This window comes from Coenobita brevimanus, chromosome 15, assembly GCF_032717465.1.
Source record: "Coenobita brevimanus isolate Jiangsu-jjx chromosome 15, ASM3271746v2, whole genome shotgun sequence".
NCBI classification, from domain to species: domain Eukaryota; kingdom Metazoa; phylum Arthropoda; class Malacostraca; order Decapoda; family Coenobitidae; genus Coenobita; species Coenobita brevimanus.
Window position 1 is genome coordinate 6,674,699 of NC_136968.1, and position 25,421 is coordinate 6,700,119.

The window sequence follows — 25,421 nt, forward strand, 5'->3', positions numbered from 1 at the left end:
CTTTCAGGACCTGTTCTCCTCTGGCCCAACCGACCTTGGCCACACTACCTATCTCAGCCATGAGATACACCCGACTGGACCTCCAATTCGCCAACCATCACGACGAAAAAATCCAAAACAACGGGCAGAAGAAGACCGGCAGGTCCAGGATATGCTCGATGCCGGCGTTATCTCCAACTCCACTAGCCCATGGTCCTCACCTGTTGTACTCGTATGGAAGAAAGATGGGACTGTGCGCTTTTGTGTAGACTACTGCCGAGTCAACGACGTCACTATCAAAGACGCTACGCCCCTACCCAGAATCGACGACTCGCTTGACTCCCTACATGGGTCAACCTGGTTCTCGACCCTAGACCTGCAATCAGGTTATTGTCAAGTCCCTGTACACCCCAACAACAAACACAAAACCGCCTTCTCATCATCAAACGGGAAGCATTATGAATTCAACGTTCTTCCCTTCGGACTCTGCAACGCCCCTGCCACATTCTCCCGCCTGATGGAGTCAGTTCTCAGCGGACTAACCTGGGAGACGTGTTTGGCGTATCTGGACGACGTCATCGTTTTCAGTCATACCTGGGCCGACCACCTCCACCGCCTCAAACAAGTGTTCCACCGTATACGCCAGGCAGGACTAAAACTAAAACCAACAAAGTGCGTTTTGGCCGAGAAATCAGTCTCTTTCCTTGGACATCTAATTAACGCTGAAGGCATCTCCCCAGACCCAGAAAAACTACTTGCAATCGCCGACATCCCCCCTACCTCGTGAAGTGCATGAAACTAGAGCCTTCCTAGGCCTAACATCATATTACAGGCGGTTCGTCAAAGGATTTGCAGATATCGCCAAACCCTTACACGACCTAACAAAAAAAGGCGAGCTGTTCGTGTGGACCGAACCAAGAAAAACTGCATTCACCACCCTCAAGTCCGAGTTAACTTCTGCCCCAGTAGTCGCTTTCCCAGATTACAACCTCCCATTCCGCCTGTATACCGACGTATCACTCATCGCCATAGGGGCTGTCCTTGCACAAGTACAAGATGGCCGTGAACACATCATAGCCTGTGCCAGCCGCACCATAAAAACCTGCAGAAAGAAACTACGCGGCCACCAAACGCGAGTGCCTGGGAATCATCTGGTCCCTCGAATACTTCCATTCCTACATCTCAGGCACCCATGTGATAGTCATTATGGACCACCAATCCCTGCAATGGTTACGTCAGTCAAACACCACCAACGCACAACTTATACGATGGAGAGAAACACTCGAGGAGTATGATTTCGAGATCTCATACCGACCAGGCAAACTCCACACAAACGCCGACGCCCTGTCCCGTCTACCAATCAATGCAATCTCGACAGAGCCAGACCTAGTCCAAATGTTGCACAACAAACAACGCCCTACCTGGATCCCACCGAACACATTCGCTAAACTCCACCCACATGGCAAACACCTGTTCGATCCAAACGGACACATCGTCCTAAGCCCCACCACTGCCCACGACACCATGCTCCACCTCCATGCCCATAACGGCATCCACCTGGGAACTAAAAAACTCCTACAAGTCTTTACCGACATGTGCTGGACCCCTAACTCATCCACCATCGCCAAGAACATTATACAATCCTGCCGAGCCTGTGCTTTAGGAAAGGACATCACCCGTACACCCGGCCCTTCAGGAGTATTAACAGCACAGAAACCGTGGCAACTACTTTCCTTAGACGTCATCGGCCCCCTCACACCCAAAGCAGGATACAAATACATAATCACATTCGTGGATGTGTATTCAAAGTTTATCATCGCATGCTCCACCAAAGATCACAGTGCAGTATCAGTTGCCGATGCCCTCACCCGCCATGTCTTCCCATATTTTGGTACTCCCCAAGCACTGCACTCAGATAATGCCCCAGAATTTACTGGAAAAGTCTGGGAAGAACTGGCGAACATATTTGGGTACCACATCTCCCACTCATCCCCCTACTGGCCCCAAGGTAACACCATCTGCGAGAGAAGCCATCACTCCCTCATGAACCAGATCCGCACACGCATTATGCAAACAGGGAACGAAGACTGGCCTGCCCACGTCAAGATTATCCAATGGGGTTTAAACACATGCCCACAAGAAGACGGGATAACGCCACATGAAAGTTTTTGGGGAATCGCCACTACTCCTGCCACTCCGCCACCACCTACAGCCACCCACCCCACCCTCCACTACCGACCCTCTCCACCACCTCAAATGCCGCCTCCACCACCTACACTCTCAACAAGACCTGGCATCCGACATGACCCACTCCAACCCATACAAACCTGGTCAGTCCGTAGTTGTTGCACACCTGCCCACCCCCTCCAAAACCTCCCTCCGATTTAATGGACCCTTCAAAATTGTTCAAGTACTCAACCCATACCAAGTCATTATAGATCAACAGGGACAACACCGCACATACAGAAATCGCCACGTGCAACCCTTCCACCCACCCACCACTGACCACCCACGAGCCCGGCCAACCTGCAACCCTGCCCACACACCTGTCCATCCCGACCTTTCTCAGAATTACCCCCCAAACTCCTACTCCTACTCCTTCTCACCCCCTCCCTCCACCTCACTAACAACCAGCCCACCCCCCGACACCCCACCACCACCGGCCAAGACCGCCACCCCTTCACAACTCACAACTCACCTCCCTAACACCTGTCCACCCACCACCTCCCGACCCACACCGCCTATACTGCCCATATCACCACCACCGCCCAAAGCCACCACCCCTGCAGACCTCACCACTCACCACCCCACCACCTCCACACCCACCACCTCCCTCCCCCTTGACCATTCTCATTATACGCGCCACACTGCACCCCCACCCGCCTCCCCCCCTAACAGCCGCATGCCCTCACCACCACCACGTGCACAACCACCATCGCCACCCACACCCACCATCACTACCACCACCACCAGATCAGGACGCCTCTCACGCCCACCCTTGAGGTACACCCCAACACCTCCGCCCATCACTCGCCCATCCCGGCACCCACCACCTCCACATACCCCCCCCACCCCAAACACCTCCCCCATAACCCTCCCCATCCACCAAGCACGATGGAATCTTCCCAAGTCCCAATTCCCCAAAGGACAACGCTCCTCCCACCGCATCATCCCCCATAAAACCACCAACCTCCCGTCACTCTCCAGCATTCAACTTTCATCTCTCCACCAGGCACCATTCCCCGAGATGAAGGTGACGAGAGTGCATTGGCTACCCCACGACCACCCACATGCCAGAATCCAGAACACCCACCACCTGCTCCAACTCCTACGCCAGACCGACCATCCGTCCTCCCTCCGGCTCACTCTCAACCCCCATCAGGAGCCCAACACCTTCACCACCCACTGGGTTAGCCTCACCCAACACCTCACCCCGGCCCACCAGACATCCACCTCCATCACCTACCACCTCCAGTCACGGGGTCGTGACTTCTACAACGCAGAGGGTGGTAAAATGCCCACCGTGCCCGCCGCCGGACCTCCCACTTCACCACCCCCCACCCCACCACTGGGCCGCCACCGCACCACCACCCCAGGAGGACACAACGGTGGGGTTACTGACCCCGATCAAGAGGGTCACCAGGACATCACGATCCTGGGCCCTTGTTCCCCGCAATTGCTCCAACCCCAGGTGACCAGGGAAAGGAAACTACATTGCGGGCGGAGCAATGGTCGTCAGAATAGGGGTGGGACTGAAGAAGTTTCAGTCCCAGGTAACACCGTATTGATGGCTTTGTTACACCCTCTAGGGCAGGAGGCCCAAGGCTACGGCCTAACAAAGTGTGCAAAGGGTAAGGTGACCAAAGGCTCCGGCCTTAGTACACCAGAGAGAGAGAGTTGCCCCAGTGCATCCCTCTCTTGCTGTTCTCCCCTTCAGGAGCAACACCGCGCCGATGGTCTATATACATGGCGGGGAAGGAACGGCCTAGTACGCCCTTCAGTTGTTCCTGATCGGACAGATCAGCGTCCGGCTACGGCCAGAGTACGGACCATGGTAAAGGGCCCCTGCTACTGTACGTGTAGCCCTTCCCTATTACGGGAGCAACACCGCACCGACGGTCTATATACATGGCGGGGGAGGAGCGGCCTAGTACGCCCTTCAGTTGTTCTCAGTAAAACGGGTAGGCACTCGGCTTCTGCCGGGGCACGTACCAAGGTAGAGAAGCCCCTGAAGGTAGTTTCAGCTCGTACTGGAGAGAGAGTGGCCTCTGTGTCCCTCACTCTGGCTTGTCCCCTACTACGGGAACAACACCGCGCCGACGGTCTATGTACATGGCGTGGAAGGAGCGACCTAGTACGCCCTTCAGTTGTTCCTCGTATGCCGGGCAAGTCCACGGCTACAGCCAGAGTACGTACCAGGGTAAGGCGACCCAAGCCTCCGGCCTCAGGACGTACTAGAGAGGACACGAGTGACGTGAGTCCTTCTCCAGCCTCTTTCCCTTGTGGAAGCCCTTCGTCACCACCCGGGAATATAGCCCCAGAGGAGACACTAGAGTGGTGGCAAGGCCCGATATCGGACTTACCGTCCACGCCCGGGAGTTCCTTGTTCCTGCCCGAGCCCCGAAGGAGACGCTGCCACAGCCCAGTCCTGACGGCGCCTCTCCCCCTTGGTGCCCGCAGTCCCAGGACACCCAGGCCAGACTCTCCAGTTCCTGACGAAGGCGATCCGGGCTCCCTCACTCCACGGAGCCAAAGACGACAGGGCCGACTACTCCGGCTGTTTGGTCCCAGTCCCGAGGGCCACCTATCAGGTCGAGGCCCCCAGACCAGAAGGCCTCCTTGCACCACACCGACACGGCCCCAGCACGAGGGCTGCCTATCAGGTCGAGGCCCCCAGACGGGAAAGCCTCCCTGCACCCCACCCACGAGTGTGACCCAGAGTGAATGTTACCTAAGAGATAAAGGAAAACAGTGACTTCCCCCTCCCCCCGTGTCAAGAACAAGTCGGGAAAAAAGAACAGTGAACAGTGACTAAGTGAAGAACAGTGTAGTTGATAGTAGCCCACAAGAACTCAGTGTTGGCAGGGCAGAGAATAAACTTTATTGTAATTATCCCAGTACCCCCATATAAGAGAACTTTCTGTGAACACCTGAGGTGAGGGTGCGTGGGCCCGTCAAAAGCCTGAGTGTGAGTGTCGCCGTGACAAGGTGACGATGTCGAGTGTCGCTATCCGCACCTTTCCTCATTTATAATAATGTTTCCCATACAGACTCCCAATCTTGTTTATTCCCTATGTGAACCATTCTATATATATCCTGCCTAAAAGTGACACATAAACAATACTATAGATAATTCAAGATCTCCCTGTATGAACATTGTAGTGTGTGCTAAGTGTATCTATTTTGTGGTGCTGAATATTAACTCTGTGTGTCTGTTCCTCTGTATCTCAAATATCACTCTACGTGTATTGTTATGGTTAGAATTAAGGTAATAGATGTGTTAAGGTATACTGCATGGTTTTTATGTCCTGTTCCTTTGTTGGTGCTTTACTTCCGGTCTAGAAAGAGGACCCCGCTTCAGCAGCTAGTGTTTTTACGACGAGAAGTCGCCTTAAAAACACCAGGATAACACTGTACTAGCTGGTGGCAAGGAGAGAACTGTCTAGTCTGGTGGCAAGGAGAGAACTGTACAGCTTTGTGGACGAAGTAAATGAAATGAAACTTAACATTATTGAATCATTATAACTAAATTCGTTGTTTTCTCCATGACCAGATTTATCTCTAGCGATAAATAATATTTTACCCAAATTATACAACACAGAAAACTATTTACAAAAATGTGCTGTCGTGGGCGGGAATATTTAAACCTGAAATCCACGACATACTCCCCCGCCCAAAATACTGTATATACAATATTTACAACTGTCCCGTCCCAATCAGGGTATGCCATAGCTGGGAGAATCTTATGGCAGTCCGACTTGATGTCCTCAACGGGGCATCACATCGGTCATTTATGGGTGTAGGGAGGCGTTGGGTAGTGCCGGTTTGGCTGTCATCTTCTTCCCTTTCTATATCAATTTCTAAGGGATACAGCTTAACCACTGGTCTCGTGGTCAAACCGGTGCTTGTCCTTAGCTGTACTACCCTACATTCTTTATCGGGACCAGGTAACAATTTGGTATCCCGACCTAGTCGCCAGAGAAGTTGAGGTCCATCGTCGTGTATCAGCACGACATCCGCAACTTGAAGTGCTGCCTTCCCCTTCTTGTATGTCAATTGACAGTGTTGCTCCCTGAGAGATATTAGGTAGTCATTGGTCCATCTCCTCCACAGATCTCGTGAAATCTTTGTCACGTATAGGAGACGTCTGTTTATTCCCGAATTAGTCCACCAGGTGATGTCCGTGAGATCATCATCCCTGACTTCCTGTTTCGGGAACTGTCTAAGATGCCTCCCATTAATAAGTTGTGAAGGAGTGATAGGGAGTGGCTCTTCAAGGTCACCGTATGTATATCCAAGTGGACGGTCATTGACTGTGGCCTCAAGTTCCAACAATACAGTATCCAGCTCTTCACGGGTTATTAAAGCTCGACCCAATACCTTTCTCAGGCCAGCCTTTAGGATACCCATCACTCTTTCCCAGATGGCACCGAACCATGGCGCCCTGGCCGGTATGAACTGCGACTCACAATTTACCTTTACCAATTCACTCTGTAGCCTTGGATCAGTTTTTAACTCCCTCAACACACTGGCTCCACTTATAAATATAGTGGCATTACCACTAATTATGAGTTCAGGGAAGCCTCTCCTGCTACGGAACCGACGGAAGGCATGAATGAAGGACTCAAGAGAGGTTTGACACCGTCTCAATGTGTATAGCCCTAGTAACTGCACAGGTAAACAAGACTACATATAATTTTCCAACAATACCCTATTCTTTAATGGGTAGAGCACCTGTGTAGTCTACTCCTGTTACTTGGAGTGGGTTCACTTCCTGAACCCTAAAGTAGGGTAATGGTGGAGCCTGTACAGCCCTAAATGGGACACCTTGTAACCTTTTACAAGTTATACATTTCCTTAAAACCTTCTTTACAACTTGTCTGATCCTAGGAATCCAAAATCTTTGTCTTATGTAACTTACAACATAACTTACTCCACTATGGCTACACACCTTGTGGCAGTACTCAGAAAGGAGAGCTGCTAACCTGTGTTTACTAGGTGTTAGGATAGGGTACTTTGCTTCCTCCTTTAAGTCCGACAACTGTAACCTACCCTTACAATGCAACAGCCCACCTTCCATATAGAGGCCTAACTGCTTCACAGCATTACTTGCTGTGCCCTTTCCAGTGGATAAATAATGGTAATCCTCAGGGTACTCTTCCATTTGAGCTAACTTAATCATTACTGATTCTGCCGTTCTTATTACCGGCACTGTCAAATAAGCCGGCATTGCCTCATGTGTTGTTTGTCTCCTATCTTTCAGTGTCTTGATAAATCTCAATACCCACGCCATCACATGCCTTGTCTTCACATAAGAACCATATCGGTCCCAATTCAATATGGCAGGAAGGGTTACCGATACTGGCAATGACAGGGTCTCTTCGAGGAGACAACCCGTGGTGACGTCCCCAACTTCCTCAAATGGACCATTTTCCGGCCACATTTTTTGGTGAGGTAGCCATGCGAGTCCTCTCCACCACAAAGAAGAACTTATTAAGGACGCATGTGACTTCCCTCTGGAAACCATATCACTGGGGTTGTCCTTTGTAGACACATAACGAAAATCAGCATCAGGGACTAATGCCTTTATTTCGTCAGTTCTGTTCTGAATATATACAGGCAACAGTTTTTTTTACTATACAACCAGTATAGGGTTATCTGGCTGTCCGTCCAGAGGTATATTTTTTTATGCTTACCTCGTCCGCATAGGCCTCAGAAATATACTTGGCGAGACGAGCTGCTAGCATGACAGCAGTCAGTTCTAATTTTGGTATAGTGAGGGGTTTAATAGGTGCTACTTTGGCCTTTGCCATAGCTAATCTACTACTTCCCTCACTAAGTAGGCTGCTACACCATAAGCAGTGGTGCTTGCCTCACTAAATAGATGCAGCATGACCTTTTTACTATCAGTGACTTGGCGGGGAAATACAGTACTGGTACTGTTAATCATATCCTCATATATCCCCTGCCATTCAGCCTCCTTATCTTCCGGTATGGGAACATCCCACCCACATTCAATGCGCCATAGATCTTGCACAAATTTTCTTGCACGGATAGTCACCGGCAATAATACTCCCAGAGGGTCAAACACACCTGTAGTTATGCTCAACACCTCACGTTTCGTCAATACTGTGGGTCTGCTTTCGTGTCCCTTCACCTGTAACATTTCCATATCAGTCAGCCAAATAGTGCTAAGTACTTTTACCTTGTCCTGAACTTCAGAAGCCAAACGCTTTCGGTGGAGTAGCTTCCGCAATTTCACACTGTTTGTTACCCACTCTCTTAAGGACAAATTGGCACTTGAAAATACTCTCAGGGCATCCCAACACAACTGTTGTTAAGCATCCTCATCTTCCTTGGTTCCTTGCAAATTGTCAATATACAACCCTTTCCTTAATTTATCAATCAAGGCTTTATCTTCCTGAACCACTGATAAATGTTTCTGTATGGTGGCATTCAAGAGGAATTGGCAACAAGTGGCTCCAAACAGCACTGCCTTGAACCTATATATCATGTAAGGGCTATTTAGATTTAAAGGTTCAACAGGCCAAAGAAAGCTAGTGGCATCCCTATCCCTTTCAGATAACCTCACCATAAGAAATGTCTTCTCGATGTCGATGACATCGAAAGCACAACAACATCTGCGTGAGGTCATTAACCAAAGATGGGCCTGCGTGTAAGAAGTCATTCAGACTATATGCCCTCTCATGCTCTCTAGCTGAACAATCAAACACTACCCTAATTGGTGTTGTTAAGCTATCTTCAGTGACACCATGATGAGCTAGATAGTGTACAGGATGTCCTACCAGACTCTTGTCCTCCACCTTTTCTATGAATGCTCTTTCTAATTGATCCTGGATGACTTTACTATACTGTGTGCAATAGTTGGGATCCTTTATGAATTTACGCTGCAAACCTCTTAATCTGCCCAAGGCTAACAAATTATCAGGCAACTTATCAACGTTTTCTTTCCATGGTAATTCCACAACATATTGTCCCTGTTCTTTGCAATATTGCACCGTTTCATAGAAGTTACCTAATACCTTCTCTCCCTTCTTATCGGTCTCATTAGGACTAATACCTATATGATCTAAGTCCCATAGAGCTGTCAGATCCTTAATTTCTGGAGTAGTATTCCTGCCATCAATATTTGCTAACTACATTATCGGATCTACTGCCAGTTTCAGAACAGTTACTAGCTCTACTTGAGTACCTTCTTCTTCTGACCGATAAGTGCCACTCAGTGTATAACCATAAATTGTGGGTAACAAAACTATGCCTCCTTCCCTTATATAGCCAGCATGTACAAAGTGATAATAAAAGTCTGCCCCAATCAGCAGTTCGACTATATCCTCACTAGTGACACTTAGATCTGCTAACTTGTAGCCTCGAGCCTTCAGATCCCGCACATTATGCTGCAGCCCCTTCCCTGGCTTATAGTTAGGTAGCTCGTCTACAACCACCGCCCTCAACTGGCGCACCTTTCTACGATGGCGGTAAAACAACTCCATTAACTCATACTCATCACTACCCATAGAGCCAGTAAATCCTTGCAGTTGTAAACGTTCCTTTCTCATCTTGTTTACCTTCAAGTTTGCTAAACTTGATCTTAGAACAAAGGTACATTGTGAGCATTGATCTAATAGAGCCCTAACCTTGCTCTGCTGGCCTATTTGAGTAACCAATGGGATCTGAATCGTTGGCAACAACACTGCATTACGACTCGAAGCCACAGCCATTGTCACTGTTGGTTCTTGGGTTACTGTTTGTTCATGGGGTTCAGAAAGAGCAGTCGGACACAAATAGTTGTAGTGTTTCTGCTGGCAATATCGACATGGCCTTACTTTGGGATTTGTACAACCCTGACTACCATGATCTGCCGACAAACATCTGACACACAGCCTCAATTGCTTTGCTGTCTTTAATTTTGCCCTTTTTACTTTATACTTTGTACACTTAGGTCAAAAATGTCCTGGTTTAAAACACAATTTACATCCATTCCTCTGCATAGGTTCAGCGTGTTTCACTTGCTTCACTGCATATGCTGCCGTAGTGGTCTCACCCAAATGTTCTAAGGGATTCTGTCTACTTTCGATGTTACATACCTCCGTCTTTAACACACGAACATAATCATCTACATCCAACCACTTCTCTTTAAGTTCACGTTTGATCACTTCCGAAAGTGTACCAGGGAGTTTATTATGGGGTAAAACAGCAAAAATTTCACTCACAGTCACTCTCATTGTACGTAGTGATTCTAACGCACATTCAAATGATGCAGAAAAGTCCTTTACTTCATTCACATCATGAGGTGGAGGAGGTAAATTACATTATTTAGCAATGTGAGCAGCCTTAATGCTATCTTCTTGACCGTAGGTATTCTTTAAAACGGTGACTGCTGATTCATAACTAGCTGCTACCAGACTGAATCCACTAATAATTTGGAGCGCTTCACCACTTAATTGTCCCTTTAGAATGTAAATTTCTGGATGTCTGTCAGATCTGTTCGGGAGTGCACACTACAGTCAAACAGCTTCCAAAAACCCAGCCACTGAATGGGATCACCTTCAAATACTGGCAATTTCAGAGACGGTAATTTAATTCCCATTGCTTTCCGACTCTCTACTTGTTCTTGTACTACCGAATCCTTGGCGAGTAATTCGAGAGCACTCTCTAATTCTATCAAGTGTCTGTTGACCTTATTAACATATTCCATATCATTGACCACTTCTTCTTCTAGGTCTTCATCAGGATATAATTCATACAACTCCTGAGTGTAAGACTATCTCAGTGAGGATTTTCTCAACCGTCACTTTCATACTTTTGATGTCGTGAACGGTTGTGGCATGTTCTATAAATTCTGTTCAAGTTAGTGGTCAGTTTTGTGACTGCTCCCTTTTTGGCAGCTCTAAGCTTCTTTAATGATTTTATTTCATCCATTTTAATGAGAGGCAATTAAATGAAAAGATGACAGCAACTGCAGATTTTAAGTTAAATGTAGTCTTTCTTGGTCAGAATCCAAATAAAAATAAAATGAATTAAAATTAAGCCAAATTTCGATATCAAAATTTTGACAAATAATTTTGTCAAGCCCCTGTGAGGGTAGTATGTTAGGCAGTCCAGGAGATCAAACCTTAACCCTCCTCAGGTAATGTGGGGTCTGTGGGACCCCAAGCTATTTTTCTTAGTGTTTTTCATATATTACTATAAGGTCTTGGGATCTGGTTTTCCCTCTACCTTCCTGATTAGTAGACTAGTTTAGGGAGGTGATGGGGTCAGTTCGGGATCTGGCTCTGTTTTCGCGATAAAGGGCCTTTGGGGTCCAGTGGACCCCACTTTACCTAACCTGTGATTATTTTCCCATATATATATATCTTCCATACAATTTTTTTTTTCTTTATGAGGTGCTTCTCTTACTGCTTACAGAAACATTGGCCATTACTGTACAGCATGGAATGATAGAACACTGGTGGAACACATCAGTGTTGGTATGGCAGCCACTAATTTCAGATGGTATAAAATTTGTCAATGTTTATTCATTTAATTTTCCATAAAATATTTCGTCACTTATATTTCCATACATTTTCCACTAAATTGAAGGAAAAGGCCTGCAGAAGCTGTGTAAAAGCAATTGTTTCAATAAAGTTGTATTTTTGACGATTTTTTAAAGATTGGGGTCTGACAGATCCCACATTACCTAAGTAAGGACACGCACTTTTCAGAAGGCCATCCAACACCCTTTTGCTGCCTGGTGCATCCAGGCACGCCAAACTTGTGGACATAAAAGGCTGGAGCATCATCTGGAAACTGCACCAGACGATCTAGTTGGAATCTCTGGACATGAATGCCCCACGCAACATATGGTTGATCGCCGACACAGCACAAACAATGCTCACGCTTTCACACCCGCAACCCCCTATTATCTATCACTAGATATAATCCTGGTCACGGCACCAATTTTATGTTACTTATTATCACTGTAGGGGGTCTTAATTGTAAACGAACATAAAGCGAAACAACAACTCACTATTATAATAAACGGTATGTGAATATGGCGTTTTGATCAGTACTCAGTACAAATATGTTAGGCCCAATAAATATGTTGAGTACTTAGCTGTGGTGTTGACGGTATTGATAGCATAGAGAGAGGGATAATTCTTAAAGAATACTTAAGGCACGTCTGTACTAGCTGGTGGCAAGGAGAGAACTGTCTAGTCTGGTGGCAAGGAGAGAACTGTACAGCTTCGAGCAGCTTCGTGAACGAAGTAAATGAAATGAAACTTAACATTATTGAATCATTATAACTAAATTCGTTGTTTTCTCCATGACCAGATTAATCTCTAGCGATAAATAATATTTTACCCAAATTATACAACACAGAAAACTATTTACTAAAATGTGCTCTCGTGGGCAGGAATATTTAAACCCGAAATCCACGACAAGTATAGTACAGGTAGGATGTTGCCCAGTGAGTTGTTCTTACTATGGTCAGCCTTAAGGTGTACAGCACATAAGATCAGCTGAGGTGAAAATAAACACTGGCATCTTAAAGTTCACTGTTTTTTTCAAATAATTCCACTTAATGCTTTCCAGCTTCACTTCACTGTTCTCGCAAGCACTGGAGCCATACAAACATTACTAACTGCTATTACACTTAATGCCTGACACCACTGTTTTCACAAGTACCGAAAATATAGAAACTGCCCTGACACAGAACTACACTCAAACTGAAAACCAACTGAACTTGTTCTAGTCCCTTATTCATCCTTATATAAGCTTGTGTTGTTCGAGAATGATCTATTCTACGAGAACAACATTTCTGGTTTATTCCAAAAAGAGCACAGTTACCAACTCAGAGACAACCAAAACATGCCAGTTTCCTTACAGGACATAACACTAAATTATTTAGCATACAAACTTAACCTGCCCCATCCCGACGTTTTCTGGGCAGTGGTACGCCCCAGTCCCGACATTTTTGAACCTTTTTTTTTTTAGGCTCAAACATTCGCTTTTGGTGAGAAACATCGAAAATTCATAGAGAAATCGCTCACCTGAGGTTTAAAATACTCGATCCAGGTACGAGTACCTCCTTACCTGACTGGGTTTTCTAACAGGCTGGCATCAAAGAAAATGAGTTCTATGGGAGGGTAACTATTTTATCCACTTATAAACAGTATTTATTTATTTACTTGATACGAATTTATATGTAGTACAAGAGTATATTGGTTTTCAAACAGTAATATAGGTATTATAACATTGTTTCACTCACAAACTCATCATTCATGACCTTTTTTTCTCACATTACCTGATCATCATTTCTGACTGTTTCTTCCTCTAATGCTATGTAAACTTTGTCCTCCACATTGTCATCGATTGGGGAATCACTCTGGCCCTGAATGTCTTTATTGGCCAGGTCACTGGTAACAGGTGAATTGCCGAGACAATGGCGTGCAGGGGGGGGAGAGATTATGCAGTGTAAGGCATTGTTCCTGCTTGGCATCTTGTAGAGGAATAGAGGAAGGTGTCCCGTGTATACGTGCCAAAAATCATTCGCGAAATCACTCGCAAAAATTGAAAATTGTGCAATTTAGGGACCTTGCAATGTTGCCGCGTTAATTTACGTCTCCGGGATATAAGTGCACATCATGTGAGGACGTGAATTCACGTCTCCAGGACGGGGCGGGTTAAACTGAATTACATAATTTAACAGTCACAAAACTAAAACATTATTAACCCTTCGTTAGTCAGATGGGGTGTTTTTGCTCCCCAATTTTCTCTTAAAGCTCACAATTCCTAGCCGGTAATTCGAATATTTCTCTTCATTCCAGAACTCTCCTGATTCAGTGAGGGGAGGGAGCATGTGGATTGGTTTAGTCCTGCCTCTGCTGTAGTGAGAGGGGCACTTCCCCCCCCCCACCTGGGGTGTCCAGTCATCCCATCATACTAGCCACTTAGATCATATTGTGGTATAGATTGTTTTTTTTTATCTTATTTTTGCATATTGTTTATCATAATACTGAATTTAAAAATTACAATATGTATTTTCCTGTGCATGTTTACCTGACAGATGAGATATGAGTCCATTTGTTATTTTTTTACTGATATGATTTATTGTATTTTATTATTATAAATTAATAAACACCACCTACAAGGCATTAAATCTTTTGATTAGTGATTGCAGAGATATGCTGAAGTGGCTGTATGAATATATTTCACATGTTACAAACACTACATGTATTTTTGTATTCGGGTTTTGTAACACCCCACCGGACCTAGTACGTTTGAATACCCCACAGGACTAACGAAGGGTGTAAAGAAAAAGAACACAAAAAATTAATGCATAACTTACGAAAGAACTACACTCACAATAGCAGGCAAACTGGCAACTCTGATTCGTACCGAAACCTACAGTAAACGTCGAGAAACATCGAGATGCTCCTTGACTACCTAACTGGCAAATCACGCATCTTAACAATACCATTAAACTCTGTAATGAGAGAGAGAGAGAGAGACACTTTAGTTCTTGTCACCTTGTAAGTGTTGCCAACTTGACCAATTTAGCACTAGCAGCTAGCAAAAATGTCCTGCCTTTTCCTTTTGTTCAGCCATGCGCTTTTTTTTTCCTTTTCGTACTTAGTGCTGTAACAGCCATAAAGTAAATGGTAATTGCACACAATTATTGGCTTAGTTTTCATTTTTACACTGTAGCATTTGTTATTCTTATGATCTTATTCTGCTTATAAGGGGTTTTAACATTTTTCAGTCATAAAGTAGCCAATTCTGTTCTTTGCCTAAAAAGATGAAATATTGTGGCACAGTACAGCAGTACTGGTGTGTGTGTGTGTGTGTGTGTGTGTGTGTGTGTGTGTGTGTGTATATATATATATATATATATATATATATATATATATATACAGAGAGAGAGAGAGAGAGGTTTCTGAAATGCCGGGAATAGTTACTGAGGGCAGCACAACACCCCAGGGAGGAGTCTACAGGCAGAAAGAGCATGGCCTGACCCCGGGTGACAGAGACTTAAGTCTGCCCGGGCCGCGTGCCTCTAGGACCCGGAACTCGCCCTCCGTCACCATAGCAGGAAATAGAGACTACCTTGCAGGCGAGCTGACCCTCAACAGGATCGGGATGGAGCTACTTCCTTAGCTCCAAGAAGCACCCCAGCAACGACCAGCAGCCGTGCCTTTTGTGAGATGGCCAGTAGCTGGTTAGACCTCCCAGAGACAGCTGGTAACTGCTCAGAAGGCTTTCCAGATACGACCTGCAGCCACTCGACCCTGCAGGAGAAGGCCAGTAGCCACTCCCTCATAAGAGCCACAGCCTGTACCCAGGCTCAGGCGAAGGCCTGTAGCTGTGCCCTTAAAAGGCCACGGCCTGTAGCTGGGCCACACGGCAGGAGACGGCTGGTATCCACTCCCATGTCATGTGCTGCTATACCCCCCTACAGGAACCAGCGATGGCTAGTAGCCAAGCTGGGGAGAGAAGGGTATGTCCCCTCTCCTCTTGTAGTTGCCTCAGAGGACAGGACACAGGTGACAGCCAGTAGCAGCACCCGTCAGCAGGAGACGGCTTGCAGAAGCTCCTCGTTGGCACCTCGTCCTCTTTACAGGGCTCAGGCGACGGCCGGTAGCTGCACCAACAGGCAAGTGACAACCGGCACCACACTTCGCCTGCATCCCCGTCAGGGAGTCGGGCCCAGGCGGCGGCCGTTAGCCGTGCCTATGACGAAGGGATGGCCGATAGCCACCCTCGTTTTGTTGCCCACGGGAACCCAGCGACAGCTAGCAGCCACATCGGGGAGGGGCACCAAAGCCCCTCGCCCCCGGTGAAAACACTACAAGAGGGCATTCTGCCATCAGACCTGCCGACCGGCAGGAGTGCAGATGACCCTACTGTCCACAACCAGCGAAAGAACCTTCAGGAGGAAAGTCTCAGCCTCGAGGATCCATGGAAAGGCCCTGCACTATCTCCATGGGTATTCTTTGTACAGCCGACTCCAGAGGGAACCTACCTAATGGACTTCTACGGAGGCCAACACTGCAGTCCACCCCTGACAGCATCCCAGACAGCAGGAGACTACAGCCAATGGGCCCCCAAGGCTGTCCCTAGGACCCCTGGGCGAGACCTCTCCCCACCCCGACTCAGACGACACTCGTCCTCCGTCAGGCACCTGAGTGAGCACTTCGGGAAAATGTTCAGCCCCAGTCCCAAGAGCCGGACCCCAGTTCCCAGCCCCGACAGTGGGGGACCCTTCGCTGAACGCAACCCCGGACAAGAAAGGACACCCCTATGAGTGATCACGTTGCCCCAGGACACTGAGGCCCCTGGCGGAGCCCAGCCCCCTTCTGGAGCTGGGCTGTGAGCTCTCCCACTGCCCTCTGCCAACGCCGCCACCCTACCCAGCCCCAACAGTGAGTGACAGTGGAAGTGCAGTGACAGTGAAACTGTCCTAGACATCTGGCAATGTGTTAGAATACTAGAGGGAAACTAACCCCAAATTCTATCAGTGTTACAGTACTGGAAATATAGACCAGCAGTGAAAGAGTGACCTAAATATCAGGCAGTGTGTTAAAATCTCATCTCATCTCATCAGCCGTTTCAGTGTCCACTGCAGGACCAGCCCATCCCGACCGAAGGCAGGACGATACAGCCAATGTATCTCTACCAAGTGGCTTAAGCTGTCTGGTAGAGATTGTATGTAGGGTGAGAAGTGCTTGTAAATGTAACTGTAGTGTTGGAGTGGCTTTGGATGTGTGTGTAGTCTGTGAACCAAGTGTAATCGGCCCGAGCAAGCCGACTGGGTGCAAGCATACTTTGTAGTATGCGACACTGGTTCAGCCACAGCACCCATTATGTCCACCAAGCAGTATGTGGCCAGAAGAATGCTCCCAAAGTTTATTACCCTGGCGGGGCACGGACCCTCGTTCTTCAGTGTACAAAAACGCACACTTTACCACTGTACTACAGAGGCTCCAGTGTGTTACAATACTAGAGGGAAAATAAGCCCAGATCCTATCAGTGTCACAGTACCAGAGTATAAACCAACAGTGAAACAGTGACAGGGCGAGAGAAGACGAGCAGTGATTACAGTGACCTGAGTGAATGTGTATCTTGGCTCTAGTAATATAATGCTTCTGTGACATAAGACGTATAGCCAAACTACCTATTCCAACCACAGTGTAAATTTCCCCCAGACTGATTCCCCTGCCCAACACCGTGTGTGCTGTTCATTGTACTATTCACTTTTATCCTGAACTGCTGTCCCATCAGCATCCAGTGAGATACTGCCACGCCTGATCTCAGTATGTTATACAATTACCTAGATTCCTGTTTGTGACATCTACCTGTTCCACATTTAGAATTTACCAATATACGTGTAAGGTTGTTGCCCTGAGTTTTTGTGCCCTGTGTCTGTTTTAGTTTACTAAGCTCTGGTCTAGAAAAGGAACCCAGCTGCATAATAGGCGTTCAAGGAATGGGAAGCTGACCCTTATACACCTAGCATAACACTGGTGGACAGAGGTGGTTCTTGACCCAAGCATACGAGAGAGGCACTCATGGAATACAGGCAAAATGGCAACCAAACCTCACATACAATTGCATAAATTCGACCCAGAACAATACGACATTCACACGTATCTAGCAATTATTAAACCATTACTAGATATCGAGTTTGAGGACGACAAACAGAAAACAGCAGTTACACTTCCCCTGGTGGGTAAAGCTGCAGCAAATATCGTGCCAAAAATCGTCCCGGGGTTCACATGGCAAAACTTCACAAAGCTCGTGATCTAAGCCATCACATCCTCATTAGGAAAAGTGGTGGCACTATCTCAGTTGGATAGCCTGACATGATGGCAACCTTAATCCAGGCCAGATGCCTGGTTACTGCCACCTACGCGGAGGCGGATGATGAAACCTGGGAGCAACACACCTTTAACATCCTCCTCAGAGTCCTCCTTAGCATGGTCAAGGAGCACTTCATGATCCATGACCCGATGGGAGACCTAGACAGGGACAGCCAACTCATACGACGCCTTCTGACCTCCCACACCACCCCTCATACATAAACAAACCCGCACCACCAGTCAAGCCACATCCACCTATGCCACACACCAGCCGCACCCCAACACCCAACTTGCCCAGGGTGCACTCCACTCACAGACACCCCAGCCATAAGGAGAACCCTAACCTTATCCTGATTAATCCCTGGGAGTTCTCCGCGTGCAGCTCAAGGTGCCCACTCCACAACATCAGGGACCAACTGAAGGCTGCTAGATGCAAGCCAACCACCCCAGGCCGATGTAAAGTCTCCTCTTCGGAAAATGAGGAGCCAGCAGATGAACCCACACCCGTGGAGGAAGCCAAACCTGGGGAGACGGAACAAGAGGAAGAAGAAGGTGGTCCACAACAATTGGATTTTTAGGACCGCCGCAGCACCTCCCCACGGTGGTGGGGGCCACTTCCCCCAGATATCGCCCCCCAGTCTACAAGATGAGGCTGAATGGGGTGAGAGCCAGACTACTGGTCGACACGGGGGCGGCCAGATCCTGCCTGTACAGTCATTTCTACTCCCGTCACAAGTCGACCTTAGGCCCACTTTTCCTGACGTCAACTCATCTTGTGGACGCAGGGGATGGCCCCCTGCCTATCCTTGGGGAAACTCAGGCCCTACGTGTTGACACCCACCAACCGACATCAACACAACACAAATTCGTCATATTTGACTCCACCTGCCGCAACTATGATGGATACCTGGGACTGGACCCACTACAGAAAATAAAAGCCACCATTGAGTGCCATAACAGACAGCTCCAGTTCTGAAAGTATACTGACCCCCCCCCTCCCAAGCAGTGTGCACTTGCACGCCCCGACCCCAGCAAAACCCTCCCCCACCCTCCCTGGCCCTGACACCCCCCTCCTCTCTCTCTCCCCCTCCCCTCCCATGTTCCAAACTATCACCTCCTACACAGTACCGATCCCCCCCCCCACCTCAAAGCCTGGTTGCTCCTGAACAGGCCCACGGGTAGGTCTGTCCTGTTCTCCCCCCACCTGCCACCCAGAACCCTCTCGGCCTGCCTTTTTCCCCCCGACTTTTCTTCCCCCTTACATCACGGCAGTCAAATGCCAACTTTGCTCCCTCCCCCCTAACACTACCTAAAGGGCTAGTAATAGGAGAGATGGAAGAAGCCGAGCCTTGCCCCCCTCCCCCCAACTCCCCCTCCCACCTGCCCCCCATCCTCGACCATCTCTCCCCCCACCAATCAGACACCCTCTGCCTTCTCCTGGATTTCCAGGACCTGTTTGCAGCAGGGCCCACCGACACTGGACATACCACCTACCCAGCTCATGAGATCCACACGACAGGTCCAGCCATCCCGGCGGAAGAATCCCAAGCAACGGGAGGAAGAAGACCACCAGGTTCAGGAAATGATTGAGGCCAGTGTCGTTTCCCCTTCCACCAGCCCCTGGTCCTCCCCCGTCGTACTCGTGAAGAAGGAGGGCACCATGAGGTTCTGGGTTGATTATTGCTGGCTCAGCGATGTGACAATCAAGGACACCACCCCACACCCTGGGATAGTTGACTCCCTCAATTCCCTATACGGTGCCTCCTGGTTCTCTACCCTTGATCTCTAGTCAGAGTATTGGCAGGTACCAGTGCGGCCAGAAGACAGAGGCAAAATCACTTTACCAGCAACGGAAAGCACTATGAGTTTAATGTCCTACCCTTCGGCCTCTGTAACGCCACTGCCACCTTCTCGTGATTAATGGAGTTTGTCCTCAGCAGCCCCACCTGGAAGACCTGTTTGGCCTACTTAGACAACGTTATTGTGTTCACCAGGACCTGGGCTGACCACTTCCAGTGCCTCCGAAAAGTTTTCTCCCACATCTGACAGGCTGGCCTCAAACTACGGCCCTCCAAGTGCGTCCTAGCCACCAGAACCATCTCCTTCCTAGGGCATGTCATCTCCCAAGATGGCATATCCCCCGATCCAGACAAGCTACGTGCCATCATGGAAATCCCCCTGCCACAAGACGTCCATGGAGTCCGGGCCTTCCTCGGCCTGACCTACTACTGGTGCTTCGTGAAGAGGTTGGCCCACATTGCCAAGCCACTGCATGACCGTACCTGGAAGGGAGAACCTTTTATCTGGACGGAAGAAAAATGAGCCACCTTCCAATAACTTAAGGACAAGCTTATCTCCACCCCAATCGTGGCCTTCCCCTACTACTCCCTTCCATTCCATCTCTCCACCAAAGTCTCCCTGATAGCAATAGGTGTTGTACTAGCCCAAGTCCAAGAGGGCCGCGAGCACATCATTGCCTGCAACAGCCGCACCCTTGATCAGGCGGAGAAAAACTACGCCACCACAAAGAGGGAATGCCTGGGTATTGCCTGGGCCTTAGAACACTTCTGGGCATACCTGTCGGGGACCCAAGTTACCATCGTTACCAACCACCAGTCCCTTCAATGGCTGCGGCAGTCCAACACACACAACATCCAGCTCATCAGATGGCGCGAAACACTGTAGGAGTTTTATTATGAGATCTCCTACCACCCCGGCAAACTCCACACAAATGCAGACGCTTTATCCAGGCTCCCCATCCATGCCGTGCAGCCTGAGCCCGATCTTCTCCGACAGTGGAAACACAAAGAACGACCCCCCTGGATCCCCCAGCATGTTTTCCAAATATGAAACTGCCAGGGTGACCACCTGTTCACCCCATCGAGGCATATCATCCTCACTCCCGACACCACCCTCGATGCCCTCCGACACCTACACACCCACAACAGGATTCACCTGGGTAAGGAGAAACTTCTGCAGCTTTTCAGTGACGCATATTGGACCCCTAATCCACCCACCCTAGCCAAGGACATTATCCAATCCTGCTGGGCATGCACCTTAGGGAAAGACATCACCCGCACTGCCTGCCCGTCAGGCCACATCACTGTCCACAAGCCCTGGCAGTTACTATCGATTGATATAGTGGGGCCCATGCCACCAAAATCACCAATTTTGTCGATACATACTCTAAATTCATCGTCGCCTGCCCAGCGAAAGAACATCACACCATTGCAGTCACCAACGCAATGATCCGCCATGTCTTTCCATATTTTGGCATCCCACAGGCTATCCACTCCGACAACACCCCAGAGTTCACCAGTAAAATCTGGCAGGAGTTAGCACAAATCTTCAGGTATCAATCTCCCACTCATCCCCCTACTGGCCACAGGGAAACGTCATCTGCAAATGAAGCCAACATACCCTGATGAACCAGCTCCGCATCAAGACAGAAGAAACAAAGAACGATGACTGGCCTGCACACGTCAAGATCATGCAATGGGGCATAAACTCTTGCCCACGAGAGGATGGCATCTCGCCTTATGAACGTGTGTTTGGGGAAGCGCCTCTCCTCCTACCAATGCAGCAACACCTACAACCACCCGACACCTCCCTCACCTCTGACTCCCTTCACCGGGTCACTCGCAGCCCACCTCCCGTCCCATCGACACCTCCACTCCAGTTCGTGGTGGGACCAGCCCCCCTAGCACCACCGAGGAGGGTAGGCCTGTCCTTTCCACCCGGAGGGCCACGGCCTAGGACCTGCCCACCCGGAGGTCGAGAGAGCAGTTTTCCTCCCTCCGCCCACCTGGACCAGGGCCTGCCCTCCCTGCGACCATGTCTGGGCCTCCCTCTTCGGTCTCCATTTGCTGCTGTGTTGGGCGAGTCGTATCGCCTTTTCCACCAGGGCAAGGGGGTTGAGGGCAGCGTCGGGGTTGTTTTACATCCAGCACTTATCGGCGCCCCCTCCATTGGCGCCTGGCAGTCCACCATGCTTTCGCTGTCCCGCCCTGCCCTCCTTGACCATCGTGTGCTAGTTTGCCCAAACCACCATGCCTTCCCCTCGCCTTGTTCGTCACCTCATCAGCCTTCGTGCTGGCCTAACTATGCTCTCATGGGAGAGCTATTTTCTGCAACTTCCCTGATGGGCTCTCTTGTTTGCCCGTTCACCACCAGAGCTGTGGGGAAAATATTCAACCAACCAACCAACCCTTCACCATCTCAAAAGGCAGCTTTCTAACCTACATAGTAACCTTGACCTCCGACCTGACATCACCTCCAATCCGTACAAGCCAGGTGCCACCATCACGATAGCACAGCTCCTTACACCCCACAATCTTGCACCCTGCTTCACAGGACCCTACACCATCACAAACGTCCCCAACCCCTACCAAGTGACAGTTGACACAACACTCCTCGCACCCTCAGGAATTGCCATGTGCGCCCATTCCACGCACCCGCTTCGCCAACCCCCACCCTGTGCCCCACGCCACCCACCAAGTCCACTCGGCCCCCCCCCCACCTCCTACAACTGCTACATATCCCCCTTGCCTTCCTTCTCTGACTCCCCCTCCCTGTACTCTCCCCCCTCCGTCACGCTGCATCACACCTTACCTGAAGACTTGCCGATGCTGCAAATTCCCAGCCTTTCCCCCACCCCTTCCCTGCCGCCATCCCCATACCCCACACCTGCCACAACATGTCCCACCCAAGCACCGACCTCTCCACCTCGTCCAAACTTCACCCCACCCACTGCCCATCACCACCCCCAGCCCCGTCGCCACCCCTCCACCCCTAAGCACCCTGTCTACCTCCCCATCCCCCACACCCACCACCACATGTCCTGCCCACGCACCAACCTCTCCTCCACCTGCCCACGGTTCACCCCACCCACTGCCCATCACCACTCCCAACCCCGTCGCCACATCTCCAACCCCACGCACTCTGCCAACCTCCCCACCACCCTTGACTCGAACACACCGCCCACACGCACCCAACTCACTGCCCACACCCACCCTAAAAACCACCATCACATGCTCTGGCCACCTTTCACGCCCACCCCACACAATATCCCCCCACCCCTACACCACTCACCTCACTGAAAAACCACACTCCTTCTCCTAACAAGAGCCTCATCACACTCATGCTACACCAAGCACAAATCCCAGCAACCACCACTCCCCAGAGACACCACACCGCATTGCCCAATTGAGTCAATTCTCAATAGAAAAATTTTAACGCATCTTTCCTATCACAACCTTCTTTCCGATCGTCAGTATGGGTTCCGTCAGGGACGCTCCACTGGCGATCTTCTCACCTACCTTTCAGACTCCTGGTCATCCTGCTTTCAGGACTTTGGCGAAAGCTTTGCCATTGCACTTGACATCTCAAAGGCTTTCGATTGAGTCTGGCATAAATCTTTAATTTCCAAACTGCCCTCCTACGGTTTCTATCCTTCTGTCTGTGCCTTCATCGCTAGCTTCCTTTCTGGTCGTTCTATAGCCGCTGTTGTAGACGGCCATCGTTCTTCTCCTAGATCTATCAACAGTGGTGTTCCTCAGGGCTCTGTCCTATCACCAACTCTCTTCCTTTTATTCATCAATGATCTTCTAAGCTGTACATCTAACCCTATCCACTCATACGCTGATGACTCCACCCTTCACCTTTCCATTCGGTTCCCGCTATGCCCATCTCAACAGTTACTTCAACAAACAAGGGATGAGGCTATGGTACACCTAATGTCTGACTTGGCTCGTATCTCTGACTGGGGTAAAAATAATCTGGTTGTTTTTAATGCATCTAAGACTCAGTTCTTACACCTATCAACCCGACAAAATCTTCCACAGGTATACCCACTAATGTTTAATAATATTCAGGTTAATCCTGCATCATCCTTGAACATGCTTGGGGTTTCATTTACTTGGGACTTGTCTTGGAAAGATCATATTACATCTCTTGTAAAATCTGCTTCCAAGAGATTGGGTGTGGTAAGCCAACTCCGCTCTTTCTTTACCCCTGCACAATTGTTGACTCAATACAGGGGTTTTATCCACCCCTGCGTGGAGTACAACTCTCATGTGTGAGGAGGTTCCCCACATACAGCTCTTCTCAATAGGGTGGGGTCAAAGGCTTTTCGTCTCATTAACTCTCCTCCTCTTACTGACTCCCTTCAACCTCTGTCTCTTCACCACACTGTTGCATCTTTATCTCTTTTCTATCGCTACTTTAATGGTCACTGCTCCTCTGAACTGTCTGCTTCCATTCCTCCACCTCTACGACGGGCGCATAGCATCCGTCTGGCAGCAAACTCTCATCCCTTTTCTGTCCAACTCTCTAATGCAAGAGTTAACCGTTACTCCCAGTCTTTCATTTATGCAACAGGTAAACTCTGGAACTGTCTCTCTCTGTATTTCCTGCTGCCTATGATCTCCAGTCTTTCAAACGCAGTGTGTCCAGGCATCTCAAAATGATCAGATCTTGAATTTGGCTCTCTATTGTATTTTGTTTTTCTCATGGAGCGAACTGTTACTGCGGGCTCATGGCCTTTGGTTCCTTCTTCCTTGCATAAAAAAAAAAAAATCATGAAACCCCACGCTCGCTGGTGATCTCCAGCATTCAACACATCTCTCTACAGGAGACAAGACCTACCAACATGAGAATCTGACCAGCCACATGGGCACCACCCTTCAGACACAAACATCACATCCATGGCCCCCTCCAACTCCTGCGACTCCTCCGCACCACCACCGACCCGTCCACCCTCTTCATCACCTGCGACACCCAGATGGATGAAAACCCGGCCACCACAGCATGGAACGCCATCCTCCAACATCTCCAACCCGTGCACCACACCAACACCAAAGTCTATCACCTCCAGTCACGGGAACGTGACTTTTTCTCCGACAATGGTGGTGAAATGCCAGGAAGAGTTACTGAGGGAAACACATCTCCGGGAGGAGCCTATGGAGGAGCAGACAGAGTGACCTGACCCCGGGCGACAGGGACATAAGTCCGCCCGGGCCGCATGCCCTATGACCCGGAACTCGCCCGCTGCCACCATAGCAGGAAACAGTGACTACCTTGCAGGCAAGCTGACCCTGGGTGGAGCTACTTCCTTAGCTCTAAGCAGTACCCCAGCAATGGCCAGTAGCCACACCCTTTGTGAGATGGGCAGTAGCTGCTCAGACCTCCCAGAGATGCCCAGTAGCCACTTCCCAGAGATGGTCTGCAGCCACTTGGACCTGCAGGAGATGGCCAGTAGCCACTTCCCCCTAAGAGCAACGGCCTGTACCCAGGCTCAAGTGAAGGCCAGTAGCTGTGCTCTTAAAAGGCCACAGCCTGTAGCCGGTCCACATGGCAGGAGAC

General features: G+C 49.1%; 1 protein-coding gene across 1 annotated transcript; it reads right to left on the reverse strand.

The window, feature by feature from the left end:
* Positions 1-5,895: 5,895 nt before the first annotated feature.
* On the reverse strand, positions 5,896-8,012 carry LOC145390661 (uncharacterized). Its single transcript, XM_080265452.1, has 2 exons — positions 7,896-8,012; positions 5,896-6,867 (listed from the first exon to the last, which is right to left on the reverse strand). The coding sequence occupies exons 1-2, from the start codon at positions 8,010-8,012 to the stop codon at positions 5,896-5,898; spliced, it is 1,089 nt and encodes a 362-aa protein (XP_080121578.1).
* Between the last annotated feature and the right edge of the window lie 17,409 nt (positions 8,013-25,421).